Here is a 12,913-nt window from a genome sequence, read left to right on the forward strand (position 1 = left end):
TTAATGGAGATTACATAAAAACTTAAAGTTTTTATGACTTCAATTACGGAAAATTTCCAGAACCCCCTTTTTTGACATCATAAGTTTGTCTATCAATACCATTGCATTTTTTGGAACTTCCATGAGAAAAAATTGGAGAGATGGCAGGAGGAATAGATTTCAATCTTTTTTTTTTAATCGATCGGGGTAGTCTCTGAGCCTCATCCCTTGCCTAAACACCAAATATGAACTATTAAAGATATTTTTTATATTATTTTTTAAGACTTCAGTTTCAAAAAATTGCTTCGGAGCCCCTTGTTCCCTCTAACGTTACTGAAGACTCTAAAACTGTGTTTTTAAAAGTACAATTTCGAAATTATTCCCGGACCGGATCCCCTATCAGATGACAATATTTTAAAGCAACCCCCCCCCCCAGACATTTTTTAGTTGCACCACTATAATAGATGACTATTTTTTTTTTCTCCACTCAAAAAAAAGTTTTAAAATGAGATTTTTGTATAAGTACGTCAAACAAGACAAGTACCAAGTTAAGGTGCTTGTTTTTCTACTGCAGATTGAGGACCCAGAGTTCTCCATGTGGGGCTTTAGCACCTTATGCTCCAGACAGCAACCATCACAAAAATGCATATTGAACAGTATTTTTTATAAAAATGTCTGTGCCCTTAGGTCGCTTGTCCACCGTCTTTTTAAAGGTCCCTGCTCGGTTAAGCAATAAAGGCACTTTTTTGCTCCTCAAGAACTAAATATACAGAGGCAGAACAAGGTGATCAACAAATGATAAAACAAAGAGCATAATTTATTTAAAAATAAATGATAATGATTTTTACAAATAAAAATATATAATGTATTTTTGTGTTTCCACATTTCAAATATGGGAAAAATATATATAAAAATACATTGAATATCTACACATTTCTCAGTAAAAACAAACATTAAAAAAGGCTACTAATTTAAAAGTACATACATTTTTTTAAAAAAAAATCACAAATCAGCATCAGCCAGATCATCACCAGTTTTTCGGTTTTTAAGGTGGGCATGAACTATCTCCCCAAATTTGTTACGTTTCAATAAATAATAAGCTAAAGGCAAGAAGCGAAGTATATTTGGATGAAAGTATGGATCTCCATTACAAAATAAATCAATCCCCAGCTCAAGTCCTGTGCCAAAATCACATTCATCATTGGCTAAGTGCACATTATGGATGACATCAAATAAAATGCTTTCATTTTCTTCCTTTGTCTTCACATCTTTAGCAGTCACAATTTTATTCAGAGCCCTTTTTAATGAAGCTGAAAAGTAGAAATAAATAACTGAATAATAATAATTAAAAAAAAAAAAACACTGCATGCATCTATTATGTACAGTATAACTCTTTGTTCCAGCACTAACAGGGTAGAAATGTTCCTTCATTGCATGAACTTAGTGCAAGTTTGCCCACTGCATTTTTTTTTTTTTTTAAGAGACACTTTTTTAACAAGTAAAAAATATAATAAATCCTCCCTTCAAGATATTTTCCCTGCCAAATGAATTATTCCATATTATTCATATTTGATAATGATTCAGTTTTAGCTTAGTCCCTCCCCCCTCCTCCCCATACAGTCCCCCATTACTCAAAATTAAGTTTTTATCCCTCTACAAGATTTTTTTTTTCAATTACACATAAAGCTCAATATTTGAGAAAATTTCTTATCAATGAACAAATGTTATATTCGGATAAAACATCCTTTTTGCGTGGAAATTAAAGTGATACACTTGGCAATTACATGCATCATGCACAACAACGAAAGTTTAAAGTAGCAATAAAAAATAAATATTTTAAGTGGGAATGCACCAATTAATCGGTAGGAATCACTAATCAGCTTTTTTTACCGATTAACCGACAGAAAAACCTGTTTTAAATGTAAATTAATTTAACCTAGTCGCACCCAGTGTCACACGGACGCTACGCAATGATTCCTCTCTTATCAGCCCAGTAGCACTGCCCTGCTACGCGCTCTGATCGATGCTGATGTACCAGCGTCACATATATATGCTTTCTCGAAATGGAACGATTGAATTGAATATTTAAAAGATAATAGATGGCGCTAAATGGCTATAACTTTCATCATATTCGAGTCCCATGGTATCTGACCTTCATTTCTCTTTTTTCGTTACGAGTAATTGAAAGAGATATACATCTAGCTGAATAAATTATGGGTGAGCATAGGAAGGTTAAAATATTTTTGAGTATGTGTTCCAGACTATTGGGATTCCCCTGTTCAATGAGAGTACAGGAATGATTTCATTCACTGAAACTTATGATTATTTTTTAATCCTTTCTGATATCGTTCTTTTTTATTTATTCTTTTTCATTTGGAGACTGGAAAACTGCAATAAAAATGGTTAGCGAAGTGAGTGAAAGGGAATGTTTTTGAGTGCATTATGAATCAGTTTCGAGACTTGTCGCGGGAGAATTTAACTAGTTTAAACTCGTGGACTTTAGCTATTTTAATTAAAATTATATAAGGAACACATTTTTTTGCTACATTTCTTTTTCTTTGATTACACACTCACGATGTCTAACTCTAACTTTGTTTTTGTGCACATATCATTTATTTTTTGTGTGCATCAAGTTTTAGTATTCTACTTATTTCACTCCCTTCTAATAATGTCATAGCCTTTATATTAATAATTAGTAATCAGTAGTACATTGTTTAAGCAAATAAAAAATTGAGAGTCATTATTTTGAGATGCTGATTTTAGATGAATATTTTTGTAAAGTTAGGCTTAACCGCTGTAAATGCTCGGGCCAATAGCGGCGTTCCATTTCGGAACGTTCGGTCCTGTAGCTGCACTTTGTTTTCCGTGCGCTGGTCCTCAAGAGGTTAATGGGGGGGGGGGGGGGGGGGGGACCAGTTTAGACGGGTAAAAAATTTTCTTTTTGTTTTTTAGTATCATAAAATGTTAGTAAAACTTTTCAATAATATGTTGCCAAAGTTTCAGTTTGTTCCGATGCTATGAGCACTTAAGTGACTGGAGATTCGAAAACGTTCACAGCAGTTTTCTAGCTCAAAGAGTTATTGAACAATCATTCTACAAATTTGTGTAAATACACTTTATTCAATTATAATCTATACGAATCTAACTCTGGGGATGATATTATTTATTTAAAAAAAAGCACGAAATGCGAAAAAAAAAATGGTAGAAAAACACAACATTGTAATCTCCTCCCCCCCCCCCCCCAAATAGCCAAAAACATGCAATTTTCAACTTTTTAGATCCCAATTAGGTTCATATTCATAGGACATTTGTTGTTAACCAAAAAGAAAAATTGCAATGATAACAGATAAAAATTGTGGCTTTGGTAATGCCCACCAGCAACAAGCTCTGATGGCGAACACTCATGGACAACAGCTTCTAACTACACTATTTCAGGCGGAATTACAAAGTGTACTTCAAAATATGAATAAAATATCCTCCAAGTTTGAACAAATTCTGATTATTCCTTTCTTGTTAAAAAAATCAACGAGAAAAACTAAAATTTCGGCCTCCTAAACTGGTTTCCCCCTTAAGTATTCCAAGAAGAAGAAATTGTTGAATGAGTTAGTTAACAATAAAAAAAATGTAATTTCCAGCAACATAAGAAAACATGTAAGCATTGAATATGCCCCTGGTTTAATGTCCTGCTAATACATTAAAGCTGTGCAATTTTCGAAATAACCATTCAATCAAACTATAACATGCACAAAGACCGGTAGTTTTCCCTGAACACAGAAATTAAAACCCCGAGTTAAAAAATATACAATCAGTTTTAAAAAGCAAACTGAGAAAATGGGCACAAGCAATACTTAAAATATTTAACACTTTGAGATCTATGCCCAAGCGTCACTCGAGTTGCCGTTTTTGGGGAAGTTAACTAAGCCCGCGAGTCTCTCAGGGTCCAATATTTACTCTCTTAGGAATAAAAGTGCAAGTTATATACGTTTCTAGCCTTATTAGAAATTATCTATGAACCTTTTACTTTCAGAAAAAAATATAGATGGCACCACCAGGCAGAAATGGCTACATGAAACGCGATAGAATTGGGGTTTAAATTCGGGTTCGTGCTTTGAAATGTACCATCTAAAAGTAAATTTTATCAAATAATGTTTATTTAGAATTTAAACCTATTTCCAGATATTTGTTCAAGATTTAGGTAAGTTTTTAATTCAGTCTAAGTAAACTTTTATGGTTAAAATGTTTTCCTATGCAGAACTTTTTTTTTTAGTTTAAAACATGCCTTTTTTGGTAATTTCTTAAAAGTGATTTTTATTTCATTCAAACAGTTCCTCCATTACAAAAGAAAACGTCTTGAAGTATGTAATACAAAAAAAATTTATCAAAATACACATCTTCCAGGTATTTTTAAAAAATCATGCAAAGCGCTAAAAAACCCCGGTCTGGAGGGAGTTATGCGGTCGAAATAGCTCAGACCTGAAAGTGCAAATAAGTATTAATTTTAGGAGAAAACAAAATCAATCCATAGCTTAAACACAGATTAGCAGTTTTCCTTAGTTATTCACTGAACTTTCCAATTTGAGTAAAAGAAGTTGAGGGAAACGTGGAGTTAACACAATTTTTCATTTTTTAAAGACTTACTTTAAAAAAATCAGAGTGTGTGTCATTATTGAAGCAATTATTTTAACATTGATTTAAATTAAAAAAACCTTACCATCAGTTTCACTTAAACATCTATATCCAACATCACGTACAATCGGTACAACAATTCCAAGAGAATGAAATGTTTTTGCCACAACCCTTTTTTGTCTATTTTTAGTTTTTTCCTGTTATTGTTTCCTAAGGAATACTTTTTTTTCTTTGCAAATACTTGTAAATCACGTTGAATGTTCAAGAACTTTTCTTTCAGCTTTTTTTCATTTATTCGATTCAATACCTTTGAAAGGGCAGAACTATAAAAAGATAAAATAAAATAAAGACATTTTAGAGGCTTACAGTAAATATTGAATTACAGTCAAGTCCCGACTTATGCGAGGGATGCATTCCAAGACTCCTCGCGTAAGTCGAAATTTCGCGTTGTGGAAAAATATATGCATACAAATCTTTTAACGTATACCAAATACTTATAAACACCCCCCAAACTGCTCTAAAGCGTTTCTTAACCATACACTACAGTTTCTTGCATAAAGAAATAAACTTTTACTCAATTTAAAAAATAAGAAACTGTAATTCAACATGAAATACTTTAAGATGAACAAAATGAATGACCAATGGGAATGAAAGACATAAAATTAAAATGAAAAACATTAATAGTACAGTAGATACAGTAACAATATTTAAGAGTTAAAAATGAAGATAGTGATGATTTATGCTCCATGATCATATCGTTATTCTCACCTAATTCCATTTTTAAATACGTTTGCTTTGCCTTCATAATGTTTCAATTTGTGGCAACATTTCCTCTTCCTGATCTCTTTATTAATCCACAATACAAGAGCAGCTTCCATTTTCATAATATTTACTTTGCTAGACTGCTCTGCAAGCTTTAATATTGAAACTAAGTTCTGAACTTTTACGTTCAGAACTTTAGTTTTTTTTTTTAGTTTTTACTTTTTATTATTGTATGGAAGATTCACTCATACTTATTGTCGCTCTACCGTTGAAGTTTTGTATTTGTTCAAGCATATCGAGAATTTTAGAGTTTCTCTCTCTCTCTCTCTCTCTATATATATATATATATATATATATATCAGAAACATCCTTTTTCTTCCCATCTTCACAAACTTTAAATGAAGGTGACACTAAGGTGCCATTCTATTTCAACAACTTTTATATTTAGAAAAATAAATAAATAAATGAAAGATGCGGAGTGGTTATTTGATGCATCAGACTAGTTTGGTGTGGGAACTTTGGCTGTCAGTGATGCTGAAAGGGATGCAATAACATTCACGAAATCAATATTTAGTCGCCAATAATGAAGCTGATACTTCTTTCCAAAAATATTCGTGTAGTGGGCGAAAAATTTGTGTTATAACCATTTCGCGTAAGTCGAATTGCGTTGTAGCGGGAGTCGACTGTACATAACAAACATGTACAACTAATGGAAGCTATACTTTTTTTCAATTATAAGCATGTGTTAGTATTTAGTCACATCAATGAATTAACCAGGGTGATTCATTAAAGGAAGTTTATACAGACTTCAGTAAAAAATTTTCCAAAGAGTCCAAAAAACTTTAAGGAATTACCATAAAATTAAACACACAGAGTGTGTGCAATAGCACTTCATATTTTATTTACTTTGAATAAAGACAAACCAATCTGCTTTTCTTAAATTTACTTATACTAAAACTACTGTACATTGTCAGTGTATAAGAAGTCAATTGTATTATTTCCAACAGTCTCACATCTGATAAAAATTAGAAGACAATTTTAATATGTTTCATTCTAACAATGACAAAAATGCATGCTATTTTCAACATATTGTTCAATATTTCAAACTGGTTTCAAAGGTTTTATGGATAAAAAATAGATAGATTACAAAGCCTCCAAATACTAAATAATAATTATATTACTGCATCTACATGAAATTAAAAAAAAAAAAAAAAAACTGTCAGCCCCACTTAATTAAGTAACGGATAAATGAATAATACCCTGCTGAACCTGGAACCGAATATTTTCCCATAGATGTAATGTTAAAAATCCCCTCTTATTCAAATAATTTCCCCGAATCATCGAATAATAATGGTCCGCTTTTGAACACACTTTTGCAGAGAAAATTTTTGAATACATTAAAAATAAATGAAATAAGAGCAAAAATTGACAAAAATTTAAAATAGTATTTTTCGGCAAACAATGGGCGGGAAAAAACAACATTCATATTTCATCAAAGCATTTAAACTATTCTATCCAGTTTCTTTTATAGCTGCCATTACCAACAGACAGTCGATAATTAAGTTAAAAAACACAATGAAATACAAACATTGTAGATGATAAGAAATTGATAAATAATTATTAGGTAAAACACGGTAATTGAAGTTAGAAAAGTATTCTCAAAATACCTTGAGCAAGAAATCCACTATTATAGACTTTCCCCCAAAAAATATGAACTGAAAAAAGGTGTCGAAACAAAGATTTAATACTTCAAGCTGTAAGTTCAGCGCTGCCACAAAAGTTCAAGAATGAAATTCCCTGACATTTGAATGAAACAATGCTTTAAAAAATTATCAGTAATTGTAATAAATATTTAGGTCATGTTAAAGTAAAAATTTAATTGCATTGAATACGAATGCTTTAAAAGATCAACAGTTTCTGATTGGTACTTTTTTTTTTTTTTTGAAAAATGACTGAAATCTCAAATGCACTAAGCAATTTTAGGCAAAGTTAGTTTCAATGTTGGCATGTTTCAAAAAAAAAAAAAAAAAAAAGTTTTAACCTATAAAAGCAAAAGTTTTGACACTTTAAATTTTTATAACCATAATTCATTTCATGAAAAAAAAAAAGAATGAAAGCAATTAAGAGATTTAAAAGACCATGCATTGCGGAAAATTCTAGTATTTTATAGCCAAGTATGACTTGGGTTACGTATTGATATTAAATCAGAACTTTATGATTTTTATGAAGATCTTTTTTATGTTTATAGTCTTATCAGATTCTGTCTTCAAACATGACCTTGAATTTTCCTCCTCTCAACAATCAGGAAAATTCCCATATCTGCAATGCAACATTTACCATGCTGCAGCATCTTAGCCCAAATTGCGCAGCAGTTTCCCAAAACAGACGGAAGGAATTCCCTGACATTTCCCTGACCATTTTAGGTAATTTTCATTTTCCCTGACGATTCCAGGTTTTCCATGTTTTCCAGGTGCGAGGCAACCCTGTAAGTCACAAATCTTTAATTTTCATAAGTACTTATATATAAACAGTTATTATACGATTTTGTTGATTATTTAGCATATTAAAAAAAAAATGCTTTTTAATCAAAAACATTTTTTCTTCTATTACTTAGATATTGGTTTATTATTATGTTTAAAGACAAAAGTTTTCAACCAGGAAAGGTAAATAAAATTTCCCCGTTTAATCAAATAATATTTCTTGGAACCAACGGTATTCGTTTTAAGCGGGGGCCGATAGTATTATAAGAAAAAGGGTGATCTATTTTCAATGCAATATACACAATAAAATGCAGTGATTTACCAACTTAATTTGCTTTTTATGATAATAGCAATAATTTGATTTATTATATATATGTTGTAAAAGGAAGTTACACTTCAAATTTTTTTTTTTTTTTTGACATTAGATTTTACAAATAATTAACAACATAAATAATTTAATAATAACTAAAAGAATTAAAAAATATGTACTAATAACATAAATATTCCAATTTAAAGCAGCTAAAGCAAAAACAACTTTTATGTTTCAGAATACTTAAAACATTTACGGAAGGATTCAAACCTCAAGCACTGATATAGAGATATTAAACAACTTTGAAAGCATATTTGTCACCTCGTATTTTAAATAAAAATTCTCTCACTGTGGAAAATGTAGGAAAAAAATCATTGTCATTCAAAACATTTCATCTGAATTTATAATTATATTTTTTATACAAAATTTTGAACACTTTAAAAGGTAAAAATTAAAATAATACACATAACTTCTTCTACCATCAACTATTTAATCATTTGAAAGACTTTAGCTGAAAAACCTTTTGAAGACTCAATGATGTATTACTACGAAAAGTAATTTCTAAACACACTTGTTTAGTTTATTATAAACTGATTTCCAATTTATTTGTATGTAATTCATTTCTGCATTTATTTGAACTATGAAAAGTCTAAAAAGAAATGTTACAACAAAATAAAAAATAAATAAATAAATAATAAATAAATAAGAATAAAAATTAATTTGAATTTTGACATTTGGAATTCATATCATGTTTTTCGCAATCACGAGTATGTGTGTGCGTGTATGTAGGCAAATGTGTTTGTGTCTGTGTGCAGGCATGAGTGTGTGGGTGTGTATGTGTATGTGTGTGTGTGTGTAGGATATGGACGCAACCTGGAGACGGTTTTCGCTAGAGGAGCAGCATCGGGAGGCCAGTTGACGGTGGTGATGCAGAGAAAAGCGGGGGGGGGGGGGGGGGAATAAAATCATATAGGAATTCAAAACAGTAAAATGAGAACAATAAGCAATGTGATTGCTCAAAAAAAAAGAACAATAATAATGCAATTATTATCAAAATAAAAAGTTGATTTAAAGTAGCATAAGCTAAAATTATTTCCAACTTCAACAATAGTTAATATATTTTTAGAATGCAAAAGAATTGAAACCACAAGCATAATGTTCAATTTTTGGCTAACTACGTACTTGATTTAGGCATGCTACCAAAACATAAGTTTCCCTAAAACAAGGTAGAAATTTAAAAAATTCAGTTCAAATATCAGAGATTTTGGTCAATTTTTTTAAAAATTTGTTTCTAACTTTAGCAAATAGATGTAGAACACAGATTTTCATTAGAGGACGACTGTATTATTCTTGTTTGTCAACACCATATTATAGACAAAGAGGGAATGGGGAAGAATGCAATAAATACATGAATTTAAACAATATTTACTTCATAGCAGCAAATACATTGTCACCCATCAAAGTTAGTTTTGCTCCTGAGTTTGCCTTATTTGAAGCCAGTATCCGAGGCACTTCAGATGGATCATCACTGCAAAACCAGTACATTAAAGAATTTTAAAACATATCTTTGAAATGGTACATAAACATTTTTATCAATCATTTCTATTTAAATCATGTTGCTTAATTTTTTTGAAATCATTTATTAAAATCATTTGAAAAGTGATGTTGCAATCTTGGAATATGTTATTCTAAATTTGTTGCATTTACAACTTCAATTAAATAAGCCATCTATAGCTGGAGCGAACCTAACCTGGCAGCATCGTAATGCTGTAATTAAGATCTGCGTAGCCTTCACAATGCTGTCAGGTTAGGTTTGCTGCGTAAACTAAAGGTCCCTCTCTGCCTGCAAAATGTGTGAGACAACTCTCTGTGTGTAATTTTAATATTTAAGAACTAAATTATTTTTTTGGTACCTTAAAGTATTGCTGTTATTTTTCAGACATGAAATAAAAAAACAAGCAAAAATTGTAGTTCTTCACCAATATGGTTATGAAAAATTCAATTGTTCAACATAGGATTCCTCTGCTAAAGACATATAGATTGCTTGGGTGGATCGCATGTCACTGATGCTTAAAAGTGTAATAGAATTGATATTCAAAATCTTAGAAGCCTACAAAAGAAATTTAAAAAAATCAGATTTAAATTCAAAAAATCTGTTTTTTTTTTTTTTTGGTTCATGCAAAAATATGAATCCTGATTTTTATACGTATGCTTACAGCAAAGTTATTAACATATATTGAATTTCAATAACATATGAAATCACTGAATGAAACCCATAAATCAAAATTAATTTGAGGTAATCTAGGCAATGATGTTCTCATCAATTTTTCTGAGGGGGTATACTTCCAGTAATCCATTACGTGCAACTTGTGTATGTGATCACACACATAGTATGTCATAATATGAAAATTAATGCAGCTTGAGGGTATAAGCTATATGCCTAAAAAATGTTTGAGAGTATACGCGTGCATGGAGTACGGCGTATGGGAACGCCACTAAATCTAGGGTCTAGGTGAGGTTGGTACGTAACAGCAGCCCCTTTCACAACATCAGTGGGAAAGCTGACACTCTTTGTCCTAGACAAGTTTTTGATTAGGTTTTAATTTCTGACAAAGTGCACCCTAGGTCACTTTCATAGCCTCGCTCAACATTGTAACTTATGCTAAATGCAAAAATCCAGATTCAAACAGCCATGTGGATGAAAGCTAAACTAAAAACCTCAACAAAAAAAAAGTGATAATATTGAAAACATTTAAATGTCATAACAAAAACAAACATATTTTTGTTTGATTTACTTTTTCAATTTTTTTAAAAAACATTTACGTCTCCATTGAAAGTTTTTTACACCACCTAAAGGTGAGCATACATTCAGGTTGAGATTCCATGCATTAGACAATGCTATAATTTTTGAATCTATGTGCTGCTTGCTAAACAATCATACAATATTAATTGTTAGCACAGCTAATGAATTACCTGAAATATCCAATATGAAATAGGTCATCCCCATCTAGTTTGATAATAGTTTGAAATTCAGGGGGATCATAGTAATATCGCCAATGGCAGTGCAGATACACCGTTTTCGTCTTCGGAACTTTCTTTGCCAGCAAATCATAGACTCCAACTAGGTGAAAACCAATTTCTGCAAATGCATCTAAAAAGAAAAGGCTTTGAATAACTATATGCATCATACCTTAAGTTAAGGTTAGTTATCACGTTAAAACTTTTAAAAAGACTTCTTCAAAATTTTGAACATGAATATTATAGGGCTAGAAATACCAAAATAAAAATTTTCAAGACATTTTCAAAAAAAATTTATGTAACATTGAAATAATTTTTTAAAATCAACATAATAAAGATTGAAATTGTGAAGTAAAGAGCAAGTTGATGTATTTATTGAACATATATTTTATGTTATTCAATCATATTTTTAACATTGTTTTTTGAAATAAATTCATTGATTCATTTACTTTTTATTGAGGCAAGATTTAGCTTGTTGAAAAATTATTAGCATTCTTTCTTTTTTCTTTGTAAATATAAAGCATAAATGCTCATTCAATGGTATTGACGATAGAGAACAATTCAGAAACAGGGATGAGAGTGGTCAGAGAGCAAAAAGGAGGAAATCCAACAAAATTTTGTAAAAGGGATGATATCCAAAACTGCATCAAAATAGAATGTGGAAGCCATAATATTCAAAAATTCACCAAAAATGTCTAATTTACCAGTTTTGAAGGCAATATGTATCTATATATATAAAAATGGAGTTTGGTAAATTTGTTCCCTAAGATCTCAGAAACTACCCGGCAGATTTGGCTGAAACTTTCACCGTTTGTTCAGTTTGGTACTGGGAAGGTTTATAGACCAGTTCGAAAAAAATCCGATTGATAGTTCCCTTTTTATTCCAATTTTAGTCCCAATTTTCGCATAAATGTCCCAATATGGGGGTGGAAAAAAACGTGCACATATTAACATTATATGTCCATCGAAAGCGCCAATTTTTCGGCTGAAGATAGCATCTGTTCGAAGTTTCTAAGTTGTATAAAAAACAAGTTATGAGCTTTTTTTGTTCCCTGTTCGAAGGCTTTCATCAACCCAAGTTATTATTTAGTGTGTCATTTCAACTCCCACGAATTGTTGCACTGTAGAATATTTTTGCATTTCGTCTGACTTTTTGAGGCTTTTCTCAAGTCAAATCTTAAAGCAACGTTTTTCCACAAGATTGGCTAAAAATAAATGGATTTGGCTGATCATTTTACTTTTAAACGAACTTATGTAATTAATGGATTATTATTATTATTTATGCTGATTGGACACTTGCTCACTATATCCAATCAACCAGCAGAAATATCGCCAGAATTTTTTCAGAAAGATTTCAGTAGCTGATGCATTTGGCAGTTTTTTCCACCGTCGCTGTTTTTGAGCCCAAAGACTACGTAATGTTGTTTCTCAGCTTTCACCATATAAACAAAATATCGCCAATCAAAGATACTTAAAAAAAAAAAAAAATTACTGTGTAAAAAATAATTCAACAACTAAATTAGGCAAATCCATACACCGCACAAAAACTTCTATTAATTTTTCTTTTTGCACGATTTCAAACAATCGCCAAATTTTACTACTTATTTTGGAAACATTTCGGATGAAACCGTTTAGTGCCATTTTATTTTGACCAAAAGTATCACAGCATCTGGTGACAACATTTCTATAATAAAAATTAGTAAGAGGAGGGAGTATTATCGAAGGTGTCCCAAAATGA

General features: G+C 31.0%; 1 protein-coding gene across 1 annotated transcript in view; it reads right to left on the reverse strand.

The window, feature by feature from the left end:
* Positions 1 to 797: 797 nt before the first annotated feature.
* Positions 798 to 12,913, reverse strand: part of LOC129233511 (histone PARylation factor 1-like) — a 38,653-nt gene continuing 26,537 nt past the window's right edge. Inside the window, 5 exon segments of the mRNA XM_054867528.1 lie at positions 798 to 1,289; positions 4,691 to 4,802; positions 4,805 to 4,928; positions 9,587 to 9,685; positions 11,131 to 11,308. Coding sequence (XP_054723503.1) covers positions 982 to 1,289; positions 4,691 to 4,802; positions 4,805 to 4,928; positions 9,587 to 9,685; positions 11,131 to 11,308 — 821 coding nt within the window. The 3' untranslated portion in view covers positions 798 to 981.

The sequence above is a fragment of the Uloborus diversus genome, unplaced genomic scaffold, assembly GCF_026930045.1.
Source record: "Uloborus diversus isolate 005 unplaced genomic scaffold, Udiv.v.3.1 scaffold_486, whole genome shotgun sequence".
Classification (NCBI taxonomy): Eukaryota; Metazoa; Arthropoda; class Arachnida; order Araneae; family Uloboridae; genus Uloborus; species Uloborus diversus.